Source organism: Rutilus rutilus, assembly GCF_951802725.1.
Source record: "Rutilus rutilus genome assembly, chromosome: 4".
NCBI classification, from domain to species: Eukaryota; Metazoa; Chordata; class Actinopteri; order Cypriniformes; family Leuciscidae; genus Rutilus; species Rutilus rutilus.
Window position 1 is genome coordinate 7,873,401 of NC_140212.1, and position 20,558 is coordinate 7,893,958.

Sequence of the window (20,558 nt, forward strand, 5' to 3'; positions counted from 1 at the left end):
GACTGTGCTACAGCAAATTTGCCACAGTTAAGACTTGTAAAATCAATGAGATACGATCAAATCTTTCAGTTTTCAATAAAGGTTACAATATAATTCTAACAATTTTCTCTCAAGATGAAAAAGTATAATTTTACATTTACATTTACATGTAATTTCCAAAATATGTCCCAGAGTGTACCCAGATTTATTAATAATAATCAAAATGAACAAATCCCTCACCAGTAATATAATTAGCCCAAACACTGTGTCCTAACTAACTAAATTATTAAAATGTTTCATTTTCTCCTCAATTTGTTTTTATTTAATTCGATATGAGGCAAGGAGAAGTGAGGGAAGAGTTGAAAATGGATCAATGGAAAATATATAAAAAAAAAAAAAGATAAACATTTATCTTTCTTAATAAGTATCATCTTAAAACCAGATACAGAACGATCTACCATGTTTTATGTTATACTATATCTTGCATTTTATTTTTATATTATATTACATCACATTATATTATATTATGTTCTCATTTTGTTGTTACAGTTTATTATGTTTATACTGTTATGATTCATCTCTTTTACGACGGTTTCGAACGTGATTCATCCTGTCTGTTTTATAATCAGACACACATACACACACAAGGTTAAGTGGGTTGAGGCCATGAAATCTCAGACACACACATACCCACACACACAGCAGGACAGACAGGCACCTAGGCCAACCTCTGCGCTCCCCCCGCAGTTCACTAACAGAGCAAGCTGTCGCTAACGCGCACACACACACACACACACACACACACACACACGCACCTGCTATGGCTCTTCCACAGGTACAAAACCTGAGACACACACACCTGCTGCTTCATCCTAGCTGTACCCAGGGGGAAATAAGGCAGAGAAAAAGAGATGGTTGGCTATTTTCAGCAACCTATGTCTTTTTTTGTGTGTGTGTGTGTGTGTTTCTGTGTGTCTAAGTGTGTATACTCACCATTTCTTATTTACACCTTTCCATCTGTGCAATCACACCTCCAAAGTGTGCACCCTGCTGAGTGATGACAGAGCGAGGGAACGGAGGAAGAGAAATAGTGGTGAAAGTAGAGAAGAATGAAGGGATGCAGAGACTCCACTGTGAGAGGAGGAACGGTCTGTCTGAAGACATTTATAACAGGCTTAATGAGATAACCTGTTTGTCAGACATGCAGAGATCCGCGAGTCCTTCAGGAGAGGCCGTGATGTCTGCGCAGTGGTGTTAAACAAGCAGCTGTACACAGAGATTTTTAGAAACAGGTCTTACTGGAATACCTTAGAGGAAAAGACTTTGAGCTAAGTAGAGTGCGAACCGCAGGATGGCGAAAAGACCCGAGGACAAGCTTGATTAATAGCCAACTTCTGCAGGCACAGGGAGGAAGAGTCTGACTGTGGCCATTTTTAGGGACTTTCAGGCCATCTGAGATCAGGGTTTCATTTGTATATATAGACAGTACTCGGAAAATAAGATGGCAGATCTGAGTCTGGCACTTTACGCCGAGGACTGATGTGATTTATCTCGAAAGACGCTCGGATGAGAGGTTAGCATAACGGATGCATAATTCCACTGGGGGCCGACGCACTGTAATCACTCAGAGCAAATTTGTGGAAATGATAAATTACTCTCGGTTTTCACATTTTCCTGTATAGTGTGTCACAGTTAAAAGGGACAGCACACCCATAAATGACAGTTAATGGATTTTAATTTGAAATTGCTTTGTTTCTAACACAAAAGATTTTAGTCAGTCTAGAGTTGAAAGAAGTTAATATAGACTACTTTTATTCAGAAAAATATGCATTAAATTGATACAATATTAAGACAATAATAATGTTACAAAAGATTTACATTTCAAATAAATTTGTACTTTCTGTTCATCAAAGAATCCTGACCAAATTGTTTATCATGATTTAAGCTGGTTTCAACTATAATAATGAGAAGAAATGTTTCTTGAGCATCAAATTAGCATATTATAATGATTTCTGAAGGATCATGTGACACTGATGATGACTGACTATGATGCTGAAAATTCAGCTTTGCATCACAGGAATTGATTGCATTTTAAAGTGTTTAAAAATAGAAAACGGTTGTTTTTATATTTCACAAGATGTATGTTTTTGCTTTATTTTTGATCAAATAAATGCAGCCTTGGTGAGCATAAGAGACCTCTTTCAAAAATATATAAAACAATCTTACATACTGCAAACTTTGTAATGGTTGGGAACCGACTTTCATGCCCTTCCAAATCCGGCTTAAATTTTTTTTATTTTGTGTAAAAAAAAAAAAGAAGAAGAAGAAGAAACTTGAGTGTCCAAAGTGATCTTGAGCTCCAAAACAGCAAAATAAAAGTATAAATTACTCAAAATGATTAATTCTTCTGAAGCCATACAATAGCTTTGTGTCAAAAACCGTCCTGGAATTTGTTCTCACACCTGCCATAGCTCTCAAAAGTCATGCGTCCAAACCTGGCACAGCACGTCTTGACATGTCAAGTGAGATTTTTGAGTGAGATTTGAGAACAATAAGTCCAATTCCAATCTGTTCCAGCTGTATAATTATATAGGCTTTTATTAAGATGTATGGGATCAGGAATGTTGCTAGCCAGATTTGAATGTGTCATTTGAACGAGCACCAATGACTCAAATGTGCAATCACTAAGCAGATTTAGCTTTCTGATGTCCGCCACATCTGAAGTCAGCAGTCACGCCGGCCGAATATTTTGTATTCCGAGTGACTCTGCCGATGATTGACTGTGCAGTGCCCGTCTTAACACCACACTCATTAATCTACATCTGTTGTCATGGTTTGATATGAAAGAGAATAAATTAGCAGGCAACAAATCTTCTCTTCTGGCTGTGTCGTGCCCCGTGTTGGCTGGGAGCAGATGGTGTACGGGAGGGGGGAGAGTTCTGGACTGGTTTCAGTGGCTCATATTGCTTTTGGGATTAGAGTTTAGTTTAGGTTAGTTCAATTTGGTTTGGACATGCTGTGTGCAGGACCTCTGAGTGTCACCAAGGTTGTGCCAAGGAGCTGCATTGTATTTGAGCGCCCCCTAGTGGTGCTTCATTGTGCTCTGGCTAACACACACACACAATCACTTCAGTACACTCTTAAACACACATTCCTGCAAATAGATGAAAACAATAGAGTAGAGTTTATCAAAGAAGCACTATTCTCTGAGCATGAAACGCCACGGATCAAAGCGGATCTCAAATGCGCTTCACAGCGGTAGATCTGCGTTCTCACTTCGCTCTGTAAATCAGCTTGCTTAAGAAGCGAGTGGCTTTGATTCCAAGTAATGGCGTGTGAACCGGCGTTGTTTACTTATAAATACATGCTCCTTTTATCTGACGAGTACAGTTTGAGAAATTCTGGGAACATTTGCTGTTTTGCTTTTTCTCGTGTGAGTGTGTAACTGCAGAGTAATCACATTTATTGGCGCTGAATGTGATTACAGGCTCAACGGGGAGGCTCATTGTCTGACTGTATTTAGCTCATCAAACCCTGAGCAGAGCCAATATGATCTGTCAGGTGATAATCACACAAACACTTCAAGAAAAGCTAAATTTGCACATTAACGCATTGATAAACACAGCATGTGTGTGTTTGAGTTGCAAATTAGTACATAAAAATGGTTTCTGCTGCGCCTTAATGGCCCCTTTGTAGGCTACCTACTTTTTTAATATTAAAATCCAGATGTAAATGCACTCGAGACACTGTGAATAGATCGCCACATCCAGAGGTGGGCGGATTGTGACCACAATTGGTTTGAACTAAAATAGGTTGTACATTTTTCCATCATTTTTTAATCTATCAATAACAGTAGGCTATATAATTAAAATGAGATGCGTTTTTATTTTTATTTGCTCTATTACATTTTTTGCTTCTAATCCCTATTAGCATACGCTGTAAACATTTGTATAATCAGTAGGTTATGACAAAATATGTTTTTACATTGCTTTAACTCATAAAAATAAGTTAAAGTCCCCCTGTGGTGAAAATCAAACTTTTAATGTTGTTTATTCGTCTATGTGTTGTTTTTAATATGCTTTAAGACAAACCATGTGCAAATTCATAAGTCAGCACCATTGACTACGTTTACATGCAGCCAATAACCCGGAATATTAGCAATAACCCGGTCGCGCACGCCCATGTAAACACCGGCAAAAACCCGGATATGCTCATATCCCGGTTTTTAAAAACCCGGATATGATCCCTGGGGTACCCCTTTTCTAACCCGAATATTTGGTCATGTAAACGCGTATCGGCATATCCCCATCAAAAGGAACATTGATTTGTGTTCTGCGCATGTTCTATTCGCAAGGAATCTTGGTCTTTTGAGTAGAGACGGCGCATACAGAAACCCGAGTGCAGTATACCGGAAGTAAACAAGAAGTAGAGGTAAACATGGCGAGACGCAGCACAGCACCACACTTTTGGAGCGAGGAGGAAAGCGCAAACAAAGGCGATCGCTATCTGCCCCGAACTACTCATTATCCGCGTGCTACTGCTGTTGTTGTTGTCTTTGGATACAGGAAGAAGAATCGGAAATGACGCATATTGCGTCTTAAGGTTGTCCGTACGTCCTGACGCTAACCGTGCGTCGCCGTTTACATCGGGATATTGCCAATTGATTACAAATTCCATGTATACAGGAGTAACTCTCTCTGCTCACGCATGTAAACGGGTTATTCCGAATGTTTCAGAAACCCAAATAGTGACCTTAACCCGACCATAACCCTAATTTTAACAGCTTGTAAACGTAGTCATTGTTGAGTATTTTCTCCTTAAAACTGCAGTGAACCAAAGACGCGGTTTGAAATCCCTGGTGTTTCTGACGTCACAAACCTTGTAACCAATCATATCAACGTGTGATCGTCAACGAGTGGATCTCTGAGCTGGTGTGAGTGAGTGGAGGCGGGGCTAATTTGCATATTCATAGAACCACATATACTAAATGAGGAAGGGTGTAGAGTTACATTCAAGCTATTTTGAGGCATGAAGAATGGGGGAAAAAACGTTTAAATATGTATTTTTTGATGATCAAAGGTGAGTTTTAAGAGATATAATTATTGACTACAGGGGGACTTTTCAACTTTTTTATATACATAATTTTTTTATATATAAGTTATACAAGTTTTAACTTATTTTTTAAGTTAGTTTTAAGTAATTTAAGTTGAAATTACTTAAACATTCAAATTAATTGCAGCATCAGCTGCAAAATTATTGTTTTTTACAGTGGTGGAAATGTCTCTAGCTCTTTTTGTATACATTAAAAATGGCATTCATACAAAGACTTAAATACACATCTTCTATGATGAGCATGTTTTTTAATTTCTGAACTTAACAAATTCCCTTTGATGTTTTTGGGGGTCATGAAAATGGCCATCATCAGAATTAAAATGATTAAATTCTTGAAAAGAAAACTCCCCAAAATCCTAACAATATTTATAAATGAATAATTCATGATATTTGTACAAAAAATACCTTTTACTTTTTACCTAAAATATATTTTAATATTTAATATATAAATATATTTATCTGTATACTCACAGACATACTAACTTTATGACTGGAATGAAAGGGTTTTAAAACGCATGAAACCATTATGAATAAAAAAAATAGTACATTTCTAAGAACCTATGATCGTTTTTTTTATTTTTAATTTTCAAAATACTTTTTTTCCCCTTTTATTTATTCATGGCCACTTACTGTCATTGACATATCTGAAGTAGGAAAACGTTATAAACTAGACATCTATCTGACAAAAGGAAATCAGCATCAATATTTTAAAATTAAGTCAATGATGGAGCATCATCAGGTCAGCATCCTTTGTAATTTTAATATGTAAGTGTTAAGTAGAGATACATTTGAATGCAGCAAAATGCAATGCAGCCACACACAAAAAAAATCCAGATGCTAATCTGGACACGAAACGCAGTGTAAAGTCGACCTGTGTGAGTGTGTCTTTGTGATTTGGATGTGATAGTGTGATGGATCAGTGTGCGAATGAGGGATTGCGTGGTTGCCAGGGGTACCACCTCTCTTCACCCCTTCTCCAAAAAGAGATGGATGACATGGCCCGCAGCACCAATTTGGCGGATGACAAGTTCAAAAGCAGACGGATGAGTGAAGCAGCCCAGGTGGGCTATTTATAGTTTGCCCGCCTTTCATCCCTCTCCATCCTTGGCTCAGTTTTCCCTCTCATTTTTTATTCCGTGAATTATAGCGGCTCCACCGGAGACACTCTTTCAGAGGGAACAGGACTGGTTTATCCGTCACGGACTCCGTAACGAGTCAGGTGTGTGTGAAGATCTTGTGATGAAAGATCGTGATGATCAGGATTTAACAGTTCTTCTGCTTTCACAATGCTCTCATAACCAGGTTAACAGTCCAAGAAAACTCCAGCTCTAATGTTTAGAGCTAATTTCTGTCGAATGAGTTTAAACCTAGTCAGTTTGTTGAATGGAGCTGCAAATACAAGACTCTTAATTGTAGATGAAAGCAGAATTGCATTAGTCAAAATTACCCAAGATTAATAAAAGCTGTGAAAGTTGTTCTTTGTTCATTTAAAATGTTATCGAAATTCTTTTAAAATAGTTGCACCCCTCTGATTATCACTGTATAATTTGCACTTACTTGATATTTGATATCTAAAAAATAATTGTTTCAGTCATTATGTATGCAATTACGAATGAGTGGTGTTTCTAACAAAATTGGACAGCAAAATCTGCCACTTCTAAATTCCTCATTCATTTTCAGTATAAACACACACACACACACACACACACACACACACAGACAGAGAGACTATGGGAACCCAGTGGAGACAGTATTACTGGATTAGAGAGAAATATGGCATCTGCATCTGTCTTGCCCAAGGCCTGGTTGACTAATTGTCCTCTGTGCTCGGGTCTGTAGGTGGAATGAAATGTCAAACTGGAGCTTGTCTCCGAAAATGTGTGTGTGTGTGCATAATTTAGTGAGATTATGTGTGTGTGTGTTTAGCTCTGAGCTGAAAAGGTATGCAATAAATCTTTCATTTCGCAGTTGTTTGCGTTTCTTTCCTCCCCATGCGAGTGTGTGTTTGTGTTTGGCCTCTCCTTGAGGACTACACAGACAATCAATGGAACTGACAGAGACTGAGTCAGATCTGTATTCAGACAAATGCTGTTTTTTTTTCCTGACAGCTCTCAGAAGAAACATTCAGTGTGTGGGTGTATAAATATCACATCTGCTTCTATATGTTTGTGCATAATGGGTGAAAGACATGTCCTTGTCATGATTGTATGGTTTACAATAGGAAGGGGTGAGAAGCACCCTTGCGTTGGCAGTTATGATCTGTTCTTCTAGTATAGATCTGCTTGCAGGGACCCTAAGGCTCGTTGGAGCCAAAGGCAATCCACCGTATCATCTATAGGATCATCTATACGACTCTGTATGCAGTAATGAGAATCATCAGGAATAATGGGAACTACAGCAAAAAAAACAACAACAAAAAATCAAGATACATTACAATAATGAGTTTTTGATGGGAAATATAACAAAGTAATTGCAGATTTTTATTGTTATCATTTTGCCATAATATTTCTGAATTGTAACTGTTTCACTCATTTGAAACCTCACTTCTTATAATAGCAACTTCAATGTGACTTTATGTCTAAGTTTGACTATTATTATAACTTTATTTCTCTAATTTGGACTTGTCACAATTTTATTATTTTCATATTAATATATCATAGGATTAATTCATATTTGAAATCGGTTTTATTTTTATTCTTCAGTTGTCATTTTAATTTTAGTTTAAGATTCAGTCATTTCGTTGGTTTTCTAAATTTTATGTGTTTTTGTTTTTATAAATATTTCAATTTAGTTTTTATTAATTTTAGTACTCCAACCTAAACCTATTTATTTCAGTTAGTTGCCAAGGCAGCAAAAATGCTAAATATATATATTCCATAATATGGACAAAAACAGCTAAAACATTCTTCAAAATGTCATGTGTTTTGCAGGAAAAATTAAGTCATTCAGGTTTGCAATGACATGAGAGTGGAAAAATGATGACGGAATTGTAATTTTTGGCTGAACTATCCCTTTAATTGTCTTAAAAATAGACTTCCTTTATGCATTTTTATTTTGGTGGGATGGGTGGGGGTGAAATAAAACCTGGACATATGTTCTCAGCATGTTTTTGTGAAACCCACATACTGTAAGAACAGCGGTTGTGCATGTTTATGTGTGTATTGGTGTGTCAGGTTGACAGACAGCTACAGATGTTCTGTCTTGAGAAGGTCCGTTATCACAGATTGAAGCATCTTCACCCTCACTGCAGGAACCTGTGTCGGACACAGCGCTAAACATTCCCTCAATGTTCCGTGGACAATTTCCGAAACATTATTGCAGCATAATGCCGCTTGACATCAGCGCCACTCTGTGACCTCTGCTACTGCCTCAATGATGTTATATCTATTCATGTTCTGCCCTCATACCTGCTTTCTTTCTCCTACACAGTGTTATTGCACATTGGCCTTTGACATTTGATGCAGAGTTTTCCTTTGTGATAATGTCAGGGACAGCTCATTGATTTGACCTCGCTCGCTTGCCATATGCCCAAATAGCTTCCCTCGGAAATAGAGGAATGAAAAAATGAAGCCATTTCTCACATTCAGCGGCTCTCTTATGTGCCTTTCCATTGCTGCCCTGTTATGACAGTCTGAAGGTTAAATTATATGGATATATTATATGATGGATTATAGATACAAAATCACATGTTCAAGAGGCAGATGAAAAGATGACCTCTGAGTGTGTATGTGTGATGTTTCACAGAAGCATAACTGTAGTGGAATAGAACATTAATTATGGCATGTCGGTGGACATGTGTTAATGTACTCTTCTGCTCACACATGACCACACAAGCACCTGCTGCAGGAACTTAGTGGCACTAATGTCGTCTCATCTTCAGATGATGTTCTCTGATCATTAGCGTTGGTGCTAGCAATGGCATTATTTGCTCATCCAAATCTCAGCCCCAGCCATTTATTTTGAACTTTGAGACACGCAGAGTATTCTGACACACTAATCAGACCCATTTTGTTTGCTTTGCATCCTGTTCTTCCATGTTTCTGAAGTAGTGTGCATATTAGCATTTATTAACCTCTTGGTAGCTCTAAACAAAATCAATTTAGCTGCATATGTTAGCATTTTACTTTCTATTTCAACAACATTAGCAATTCCAATGAGAAAAAAAAAAAAAAACATACAAAGTTGAATTTCTGGAAGAGGGTTATTTGCTTTCTGCCAACATCTGTGAAGGATTTGTCCTTGAGTTTTAGTATATTCCATGTGGAGCATCTGTTGCATATGCACAATACTGTAGTTATACGGTGAGAAAAAGCTGAAGGTTTTTTTTTCCCCTTTCCTCTGTCTAATGCGAGAGGCAGGGGAGGCTCCCTCAGTTCGACCAGGTGGGTCATTAACATCCACACATAATAGCAGTTATGTGATCATAATTATGCAGATTAGCACTTAGTCGTGACATAAGTCCTGTTGGACCGAAAGCAGAAAATAATTACGTAAACACATTAAAATCTCTTTAGGAAACAACTAAATCACATAAAACAAACTTCCAGAGCCTCAATTATTGCTGGAAATAGTGCAATTATTATAATAGGTTATGTTTTTTGTTTGTTTTTTTTTCGCAGCAAAAGAGAACTGAGAATGGAATCTAGCAATGTCCTATAATGAAGGCCCAAAACTTGCACAAACAAAGGTCAATTTGTGCATTGTGGCATTTCAAAATCTGTTGCAAATACAATTATTTAATGCAATTAAGTAATCTTGCCATGCTGATTAGTTAAAGCTTGTTCAAACTTTTATACGCACCTAACAAATGATATCATGCACATTACCATTGTCTTTAAGGTAAAGTAATGTCATTGTGGACTGTCATGCATAAAAACGCAAATTTTAATGCAATACAAGTGCGCATTGCTGCAACAGGCACTATAAAATGCTGTTATCCGTTTTCTCTTTCAGGTCAACTGCTGTCATGGTGCGCAACAGTTTAAAGTAAAAAAAAAATGCCATGTTAGTTTGTTAAAGTTAGCTTAAACTGCTTTTGTAGCTGCTTAGCAAACATTAGCATAAACATCACCAACCGTTTTGTCTTTAAACATGTTTTGTAGCTACCTAGCAAAACATTACCATCACTTTTTTGTTTCTGGTCAAGTATACTGTCTTGTACACAGTAACTTGTTGACAGTTGTGTCGTAGCAACAGTTACAACAAAATGTTGCCACGCTAATTAGTTACATTTAGTTTAAATGTGTCGTAGCTTAGCAGACATTAGTGTACACTACCATCCCTTTTCTCTTTCAGAACTACTGTCATAGTGGAGCAGCAGTTTGAAGAAAATCTTCCAATTCTAGTAATTTAACTTCTAGCTAACGCTAGCATCTCTTTTCTCCTTCAGGACAACAACTGTCATAGTGAAACAACCGTTTGAAGAAAATCTCCTCAAGCTAGTTTTTTAAAGTTAGTTTAAACTGGTGCTGGAGCTAGTTATCCGAATAACAGCACACTCTTTTCTTTCTTTTTTTACTGAGGTTTGTTGGCACCATAGCTAGCACAAGATCAATCATCAAGTATGATTTAAAAAAAGGATCATGTGCTTGATATGTATTTGCTTAAAGGGATACTCCACTTTTTTTGGAAACAGGCTCATTTTAGAACTCCCCCAGAGTTAAACAGTTGAGTTTTACCGTTTTCGAATCCATTCAGCCGATCTCTGGGTCTGGCGGTACCACTTTTAGCATAGCTTAGCATAGATCATTGAATCGGACAAGACCATTAGCATCTCTCTCAAAAAAATGACCAAAGAGTTTCGATATTTTTCCTATTTAAAACTTGACTCTTCTGTAGTTACATCGTGTACTAAGACCGATGGAAAATGAAAAGTTAAGATTTTCTAGGCTGATATGGCTAGGAACTATACTCTCATTCCTGCGTAATAATCAAGAAACTTTGCTGCCGTACCATGGGTATAGCAGGCGTAATGATATGATGCAGCGCCTGAAAATAGTCCCCAGCTCTGTAACTTCCAACGTGACCGGGACTAAGTTTGTCTAACCTATTAGACCTATTTTCAGGCGCTGCGTCATATCATTACGCCTGCTGCACTCATGGTACGGCAGCAAAGTTTCTTGATTATTACGCAGGAATGAGAGTATAGTTCCTAGTCATATAGGCTTAGAAAATCGCAACTTTTCATTTTCCGTCGGTCTTAGTACACGATGTAACTACAGAAGAGTCAAGTTTTAAATAGGAAAAATATCGAAACTCTTTGGTCATTTTTTTGAGAGAGATGCTAATGGTTTTGTCCGATTCAATGATCTATGCTAAGCTATGCTAAAAGTGGTACCGCCAGACCCGGAGATCAGCTGAAGGGATTCGAAAACGGTAAAACTCAACTCTTTAACTCTGGGGGAGTTGTAAAATGAGCCTATTTCCACAAAAAGTGGAGTATCCCTTTAACAATCACATTTGCATACTCACATTTGTCCTAAAACTAATAAGCCGTTTCCTAGAGTTTTGAGCAGAGAAGATTTTAGTGTTGTTTAGCCTCTTAGCATACATTAGCATCTCGACCTCTCTTCTCCATTATCGATTATTCACTCTAAGCTGGATGCAGTAGGGAAATGAGATTGCTCTAATTGATTGGGTTATGAGTGTATCATGTTTGCCCATAAAAACTCATTTACCTTCCTCTATTTCGATGTCAGCATATTCCAACTTACCCCCGTTCCCCATATTTGCCATCCTCGCGCAATGACCTCGTGCTGTTCCTTCTCCATATCACGTTTCACACGCTGTTCCCCGAGCCGTGACACAAACGGCATCACCAGCCACAGCGCCCAGCTGTGTAAAAATGGCTGATCTGTCCATATAATGATCATCAAGTGTGATCTCTGGAAATTGAACACCTTGAGCTTCACGTCCATTGTGCGGGGAGAGTATTTTTTTCTTGGACGCGAAAGTGAGCTCAGAGCTTTATCTCTGATTGATCTGCTGTGAGTAAGAGGAGCAAGAGACCAATCTGTGGGTTTATAAGAAAAGATAAAAGACCCTTATCTTCTCTCTCTCTCCCTCTCCCTCACCTTTATGCATCAACGAGAAGTTGCGTTTGAAAGCCATGAGATCATCTTTCACTTTGTGCTTGTGCTAAGGGCGATAAACTCTATGTGCCTGTCTCACCTCTATTCATGCTCAAACAGGGGACATCTCTGATATGAGTCTGAATGAGTGTCTGTCCACAAATGGGATGGAGGCAGAGAGAGTGAAAAGATGTAGGAAGGTAAGATGGGATAAAACAGATTGTTGAGCATTCATGGGAGGGATAAGGAAAGCATAGACAGAATTATTGATGAGGGAGGGAGGGAGTCTCATGTGAAGCTTCCAACTGCCTCGCCATAAAGCATTCACAAAAGCCTTTCATGAAACCGTCAGTTGTGAGATTTCACCTACAGTGCTGTGCCCAGCCGTAGCAGAGGACGATCAGAGTTCAGTAGTGCTGCTTTTGCATGACACACACATCCTGCTTGTTTTGCTTCCTTCGCTTAGATGAGTTGCGGAACAGTGTTGGTCCTTCTTGAGTTGAACTAAGGTGGGACAGATCTCAGCATCTGTCCACCAAAAATGTAATCTCATGTAATTAGGTCTATTAGTGCTTATTTTCAAGGTCTTTATTTACTGACAGCAAGTCAAACTACTTAATGCTTATACTTTTCCACAAACTTGCCCTAAGTGTAACATTTACAGGCATAATGTGTTACCTAATGTTTGTGATACTGGCATGAATGATTCCTCCAATAACATGGCTGTGCTGTTAATTTTCCAAATGATCACACTAATGATTTTCGCCTGGTGGTCGATAATTCCCCTTGATTAGAATATCAAAAAAATTGCTGCCTTAAATTACGTACAATTAACTTGGATTTTTAAGTCATTTCAACTTAAACTACATTACACTGACTTTAAAAATGAGTTGAATCTTGGTACAAGATTGTCCTATTCAAATCAATGTGATAAACGAATTAGCTCAAAAGTAATCTAAAAGTGATCAAAAAAGTAGTCCGATTATATTACCATGTGTAATGTAATGGATTGCGTTACTAACTACATTTTTTTTTTGTCATGTAATTTGGAATCAGTAACAATCTAAAGTTTGTAAGTAATCTACCTTGCACTGCTCCTTAGCATCATGACAGTGAACTGTTCATGGACAGCGCATGCTATTATTTTCAAGCGAAGCGGTTTTCTCATAGCAGACAAAGAGGGCCAAAATAAACAACGTCGTTACAAATGCTGTGAACGTTTGCGGTTTGTTTAGTTTAGATTACTTTCAGCACTCTTACAAATTATATTTGCATAAAGTTTGCGAATACTGTGTGAATACGATTATTCTGTGCTTTAAAAACAGTCACATACAAGTATGCACATTACAGGACAATAAAACACGGAGAGTGACATTTCCCTCACGTGCGACTGTGAATAAGAGTTCGAAGCCCAGACGGGCTTAGTTAAATGGAACGCTCTAGTCATTAACTCAGGCTCTTAATATTCTAATGAGTGCTGAATTCGTTAGACTTGATAAGCATATTTCATCTCCAATCAGTCCAGAGCTTCATGAAGCAAGAGTTATTAAGTCAGTGAGCTCTGCGTTTTTTAATCTCACTGTCTCTTTATGTCCATCCACCCTTCTCTCATTTCACATAACGCCGAAGAGCGAAGATATGGACTCATAAAGTGTGGGAATAATAGCGGGTTTTAATGCTTTTTTAGTCATGTCAGGAGGCTTTCTGTCTCTCTCATTGGATTTCATCCTCCCCCTGTAATCTGCAGGACTGTGTTTGGGTTTATGTGCTCTTACAGCTTTTGAGATTGTGGCTGTCTTTGATGGCTTGTTTTCTCTGCCGGCTGATTGGATCGTAATTGCTCTGTGTCCATCAAGGTGCTCTCAAAGTTTCTTGCAGAAGCAGTGTCAGTTTAATTAGTTATAGTTTGAGGACAAAACTGTCCTCAGAAATTGGACTAAACCTTGCTTTGGGAATATCCTTAAGGCGAGACACGGCCAATTTTTACTGGTCAATTTTGAGATTTCTGAGTCTTCTTTCAGACTTGTGGTGAAAAAAAGTCCGAAATACACATTTAGGTCTTTATTTTACAACACTTTGTCTGTTTGCGTCTGTAGATTTCTCATAAATTCAGCAAAAGTTGGCGTTCTTAATCAACATGCTGCTCCGCGATCTCTGCCGTCAGCCTGTCATCACATGCAACGCTGGAAAGCTCTCTCTCTCCTGTACAATGCTGTCGGATCCAAATATGGTAATTTCCTTTTTATCAGCAACCAATCGTGAAAGTAAAAGGGCTGAATGCGCGATCTCATTGGCTGATGATAAATCTTTAAAGCCCGTTTTCTCAAAATGACTTTTCTCTCATACTCCAAGTCCGAAATCTCCACTTCAGTAGCACCTATATACACCAAACTTTCCAGTCTTGTACCTAGTTATATTATGAAGACATTTACAGAGGGATTTGTAAATATATTATTCCTAGCCTGATTTATCTAACATTTTATTCCACAAAACATGGCGAAAATAATTTTTTTAAGGCTACTGACAGTATATTCTGATTTACAGGATAACAAAAGTAGATATCCATAAATCCCGCTGTAATTTTTTTCCCATCTAATATGTGAACACAATGAAAAATGTATTTTTAACCTGGCTTTATCCAATACTCGTTTTTTAAAAGATATGCAAATTAGCGCATATTTAATTAGATATGGCTTAATTTGCATATTTAAACATTAAATTACAGAAAACTTGTTATACATCTTAATGGAGGTAATCAACTGGGAAAGTTTCATGGTGATATCTGCTAGTTAAAATTTTTACCCTATTCACCTGTAGTGTCTCGCCTTAAAGGTAAAAACGATTTGTAAATATTAAAAACGATTGTGAGAAAGTTTGAAATAAATAGTCACATTGTAAGAGATATAGAGGCACAATCATGAGAAACAAAGTTTTTTTCTTTTTAGATATAATGTTGGAATTACGAGAAAAGGCCAAAATTGTGAACTACAAAGTCATATTGTGAGATATAAAGTTGCCATTGTGAGTTAAAGTTGCTATTACGAAAATGATGTATTTACGAGAGTCGCAATCACAAGAAAGTTGCAACTGTGAGATATAAAGTTACTTTTTGAGAGATGTAAGAGAAAAGTCACAATTCTAAGAAATAAAGTTCTGTTTACAAGACATTGGTGCATTTATGTGATATGAATTTGCAATTACAAGAAATATTAACACATTAAACACATTTAAGATAAAGTCGCAGTTATGAGAATCAAAGTTGTGAGATATTAAGTTACACTGTGAGAGGTAAAGTCACAATTACAAGAAATAAATCACAGTTGTAAGATAAAGGCCCGGTTTCGCAGACATGGCTTAGATTAAGCCAGGATTAGACCTTAGTTCAATTAGGGCATTTAAGTCGTTTTTATAAGCGTGCCTTAGAAAGAAACACTACTGGTGTGCATCTTGAGACAAAACAATGGCACCGACATATTTTAAGATATATCAGTACAAGTTGCTTTCGATTAAAACAGCTAAAACATGCATTTTAAGCCTCGTCTGTGAAACTGGAGGATAAAGTCTGAATTACAAACTGAAACTCTAAGATCTCTAGAAGATGAACTTCCTGACTTGTGAATACCAATATCATTAAACAAGATGTATGCATACGTGTTTTTGTGATTGCCTTTATTTGTTTTGTGCTGCAGTGAAGTGTGTGTGCTGTTCTAAACTAGAATCATTTTCTCAGTTTTCTGAGTGGCCAGTACAGGTCGGCTGGGTTAATTGGGATGCTGTCATACGTAACAGTATTGGACAGTGAGCAGCAAGGAAATGACAAATGCAGAGAGCAAATTAGAGTCCTTGCCGTCCTCTCTAGTTCGCTTCAAAACACACACACACACACATACATACACACCTGACTGACACAGTGCAAGGTCAATATCTTTTATTACGTTCAGGCTGGCCATGGAGAATCAAAATGCGATGCACACACACTTTGCAAATAACAGCTTAGTGTGCGGATTTGGATTAGCAGCTAGTGGCCGACATATTCATCATGTACACAAATCTAATTATGAGGGTAATTGCCTACAAGGGACTTTATTGGTCCCTTATAATAAGTCTATTGTCTGTCGGTGCAGGGGATCACAAAGCTCTCTATTGATCAGTCATGAATACCGCTATAGCTCATGCGACCATTAATATGGATATTTTTCAGGGCTCTGAATGACTGGGTCAGTGTCGTCGATAACGTCGGCCACGGTACAGAGCAGAAACGAGAGCCTCTTAACTCTTTGCGTGTCTTGTCTTTCTCTCTTTCTCTCTCGCTGGCATATTTAATTACAGGCGTTTAATTGGAGAAGTCGACTCTGTGCCGTCCGTAATTATGGCTCAGTCTTCGGAGGCTTTGTCGCATCGGGCCCCTTGAGCTCATATTCTCTTCGCCGTAATTCAATTAGATCCGTCACATAGAGCGCGGAAGCCTCTCAGCACCGCTACGGCATGCTATGCACTGCTTTCAGTATCTCACAATGCTAATTTATTTATCTTTTTAATTCTTTTAAATCATAGCATATGTCCTTTGAGAGGAGATGAGTACCGGGAAAAAGCTCTGTTGTTCATTTCAAAAAGACTATATGGACCCTTGAAGCACATGTGCATTGCCATGACGTTTATTCAATACATGCATTTTCATCTTAAAGTGACAGGGATGTTTTAAAGAATTTGTTTAAACTGTTTTGTACATGAAAAGTCAATGGGGTCCAAAAACAAACCTATTGGCACAATGGATAAGACACATGCCTTTGGTGTGAGAGACCCGGGTTCGAATCCACTGTGAGACACCAATGTGTCCTTGAGCAAGACACTTAACCCCTAGTTGCTCCAGAGGCGTGCGACCTCTGACATATATAGCAATTGTAAGTCGCTTTGGATAAAAGCGTCAGCTAAATGAATAAATGTAAAATGTAAAAATGTAAATGTAAACAAGTCAGGCAGTTATTCTTCTAAAGACCTATATGCATATCTCACAATTGCAATTCTCATAACTGAGACTTTATCTTTCACAATTGTGACTTTATTTCTCTATCTATCAATGTAACAATGTAAGTCACAATTTTGTATTCGTTTCTCATAATTGCAGCTTTCATGCAAATGTGACTATTTCTCGTAAATGCAACTTTGTTTTTTAGAATTGTGACTACCCAATTGAAATTATCTCTCACAAAGTACCCTCATATCTCACAATTTTGACTTTCTTGGATCTCATAATTGCGACTTTTTTGTAAAAGATTCATTTTTCTCGCAATTTTGTCTCTCGTAATTGCCACATTACTTATTGTAACTGCAAGTTTGATCTCAAATGCAACATTTGAACATGCAACAGTCATACAGGTTTGAAACGAAATGAGAGTTAGTACATTTATTTTGGGGTGATCCTGATTTTTCAACGAATGGAAGATGGAGGTCTAGCCTCAGGTCTTGGCCCCTGAAACATACTGTATATCACTTCAGTGGTCATAGCAAAGTAAGTGTGATGAAAGGCATATAGGCCTACCATGGTGCCGAATGATTGCAATATTTCTATGCATTTACATGCTACTTGCTGGCGATGATCCTTATTTGTTAGCCACAAGTATCAGCTAAATGAATATATGTAAATGTCATTCAAAGAATACTATGGATTTACCATGGTACATGGTTTTTCCAAGTGCAAATAGTAAACATCACCATCAAAATCTTAAAGTGGCTCTGCTGGAATGACAGCTTGGATTCTGGTGAGATGAACCATCATTCTGTTGACTAATGGCAGATCGTCTCCTGAATGCCAGTGACGGAGTTGGTTTGTCATGCGTTGGCCTGCTTTAAAAAGAAGAAGAGGAGGTGGTACAACAGAAGGGGTGTGTGTGTTTGTTTGAACAAGAATGAAATCGTGCCAGTTACTGTGTGTTCTCAAGACAGCATGTTCACATGAATGCCACTTTAGACTGACATTGTGTGGAATTTGAGCGTTTTGGATCTCTGCAATGGTTATTATTTTAATGTCATTTTAAATTGAGAGTTGGGAAGTAGGTCAGAGAACGTGATCTCATAGCATGAAACTCAGCCCACACACACACATGCAGCTCTTCTCACCACATGCAAATAGTCTTTTTTTAACATCGAGTTAAAAGTTTGAGGATGTTAAGGCTTTATGAGGAAAAAAGCCTGCGGTCAAATATCTAGAAGAAAAAAAAGAAGAGATTTTCACACAAAATTTGCCCCATGCTGTACGGTTCTCTAGTGCCCCCTAGTGCTGTCATCCGCTTCATTGCCAGATGAAATCACCTGAGCTGGTGGAAATGAAGCAAGAATTAAAAACCAGCTTGTGAAGGTCTAAAATATTTCTGCGATTTCGGGGTCAACGAAGTGATGGAATTCATTTAGCTTATGCTTTTATCTAAAGCGGCTAATGTTTTGCCTGGAACTAGGAAGCTATTCAGAAAAACATGACTTGAATACACCTACAATTTTTTATTAAAATTCACTTGGATAAGTAAAAGTAAGTTTAAAAAAAAAAATGTGTAGGTGTCTATGTGTCTGTCTATGTGTATATGTATATAATTGTGTATATATATTTATATTTATATAATTGAAATAACTTTAAATAAAAACATTGTGTACACTCAAGGCTAGTGTAAAGAAAATATATTAGTACTATTTACCTGATGGTTACACTCCTTGACATTTAGACAGAGAGATAAAATATGCATCTTATTTTTGTATTTTGAATTTCTTTAAACTAGATTTTTTTTCTGCTTTTTATCATCATATTTTTTCACTGAACTGTTGCCACTGACCCATATCTATGTTGTGACTCTCTCCTTTTCTGTGTTACAGATATGGAGACATGGTTCCTAAGACCATCATGGGGAAGATCTTTGGCTCTATTTGTTCTTTGAGTGGCGTGTTGGTGATCGCTCTTCCCGTTCCTGTCATTGTGTCCAATTTCAGTCGGATCTACCATCAGAGCCAACGTGCAGAGAAGCGGCGCGCCCAAAAGGTACCCTACACCAGCACGGTCCACGACCTCTGACCTCACAGCGCTAAACGGAGCTGTGCTCAAATGTAGATGTTCTCTTGAAATACAAGCTGGTCTGGCTGTGGCAAAGAGATTAGTCCCTGACAGGACCATGAACACACAAGCACACAAATGACACTGGGATAGTATTTAATACAACTTGGCACAACGTGCTTGTGACCCAGATGTCTGCACGCTGAGTGGTGTGTGTGTCTCTGTGGTATGTTAACTGCAGGTCTCTGTGGAACCATCATTTCTAGTGCATGGCCAGATCTCATCCCGTACTTCAACACAGCAGACAGAAACACAAACACACAGAAACAAGACAGACAAGCAGAGAGAAACTTTGAGAATTGCAGATATAAAGAAATGATGAGAGAATAGAACAAAAGAGAGAACGGCCACATACACACTGCAAAGTTTAAAAGCACAAGCGTATGGAAGCTTGTATTCACCGTTGAGTTAAATATTTAAAAAGTCATTTTATCCCACAATTTAAACTTTTTTTCTTACAATTCTGATTTCATATCTCAGAATTCAGATTTTTTTTTTTGCAGTTCTGCGTGATATAAACGTAGAATTGTGAGATATAAACACTCAATTGCGAGGGGAAAAGTCAGAATTGTGACAAAGTCGCAATTACCTTTTTTATTTTATTCTGTGATGGAAAAAGCTCAAAATTGCAGGTTATAAACTCAAAACTGCTAGAAATACAGTCAGAACTGCGAGTTTATATCTTTCAATTCTGACATTTTTTTCTCTGAATTGTACGATATAAACTCACAACTGTGAGTTATAAAGTCTGAATTGCGATATATACTTAAACTCGCAATTCTTTTTTAAAAAAATGTCAGAATTGTGAGATAAAAGAACTCGCAATTGCGAGAAAAAAGTCAGAATTGCGAGTTTATATCTCTCAATTCTGACCTTTTCTCAGAATTGTGATATACAGTATGAACTCGCAATTGTGAATTATACAGTTGAATTTTTTATTCATGAATTTATTCCATGGCAGAAACAAGCTTCCATACTTTATAACTTCCATAAGTTAATCTCCTAAATACTTAAATTTCCTTATGCCTCGAACCAGTGGAGAAAATAATTTTGGGTTTGCTGTTATCTCAAACTTTACACTTTATTTTAAGGTGACATAGTGTACTTACTATAGTAGTAACAGTAAATTATGCATTATTACAAGTAACTAACCCTAAACCAAAACCCTAACCGTGACTCTATAGTAAGTACTATATGTAGTTAATTAATATTACTCAGTACTTATTTGAGTAAATTCAATGTAACTACGTTTCAATTAATTCCCAAACCTCAATTAATCTGATTACTTTTGTAATTAAATT

General features: G+C 37.5%; 1 protein-coding gene across 2 annotated transcripts in view; it reads left to right on the forward strand.

The window, feature by feature from the left end:
- The window catches only part of kcnd2 (potassium voltage-gated channel, Shal-related subfamily, member 2), a 125,674-nt gene that overhangs the window by 90,167 nt on the left and 14,949 nt on the right, over positions 1-20,558 (forward strand). For both annotated transcript variants that reach the window (XM_084406383.1, XM_084406382.1), the window contains exon 3: positions 19,023-19,185. In XM_084406383.1, the coding sequence (XP_084262509.1) occupies positions 19,023-19,185 (163 nt within the window). The remainder of the gene's footprint in view (positions 1-19,022; positions 19,186-20,558) is intronic.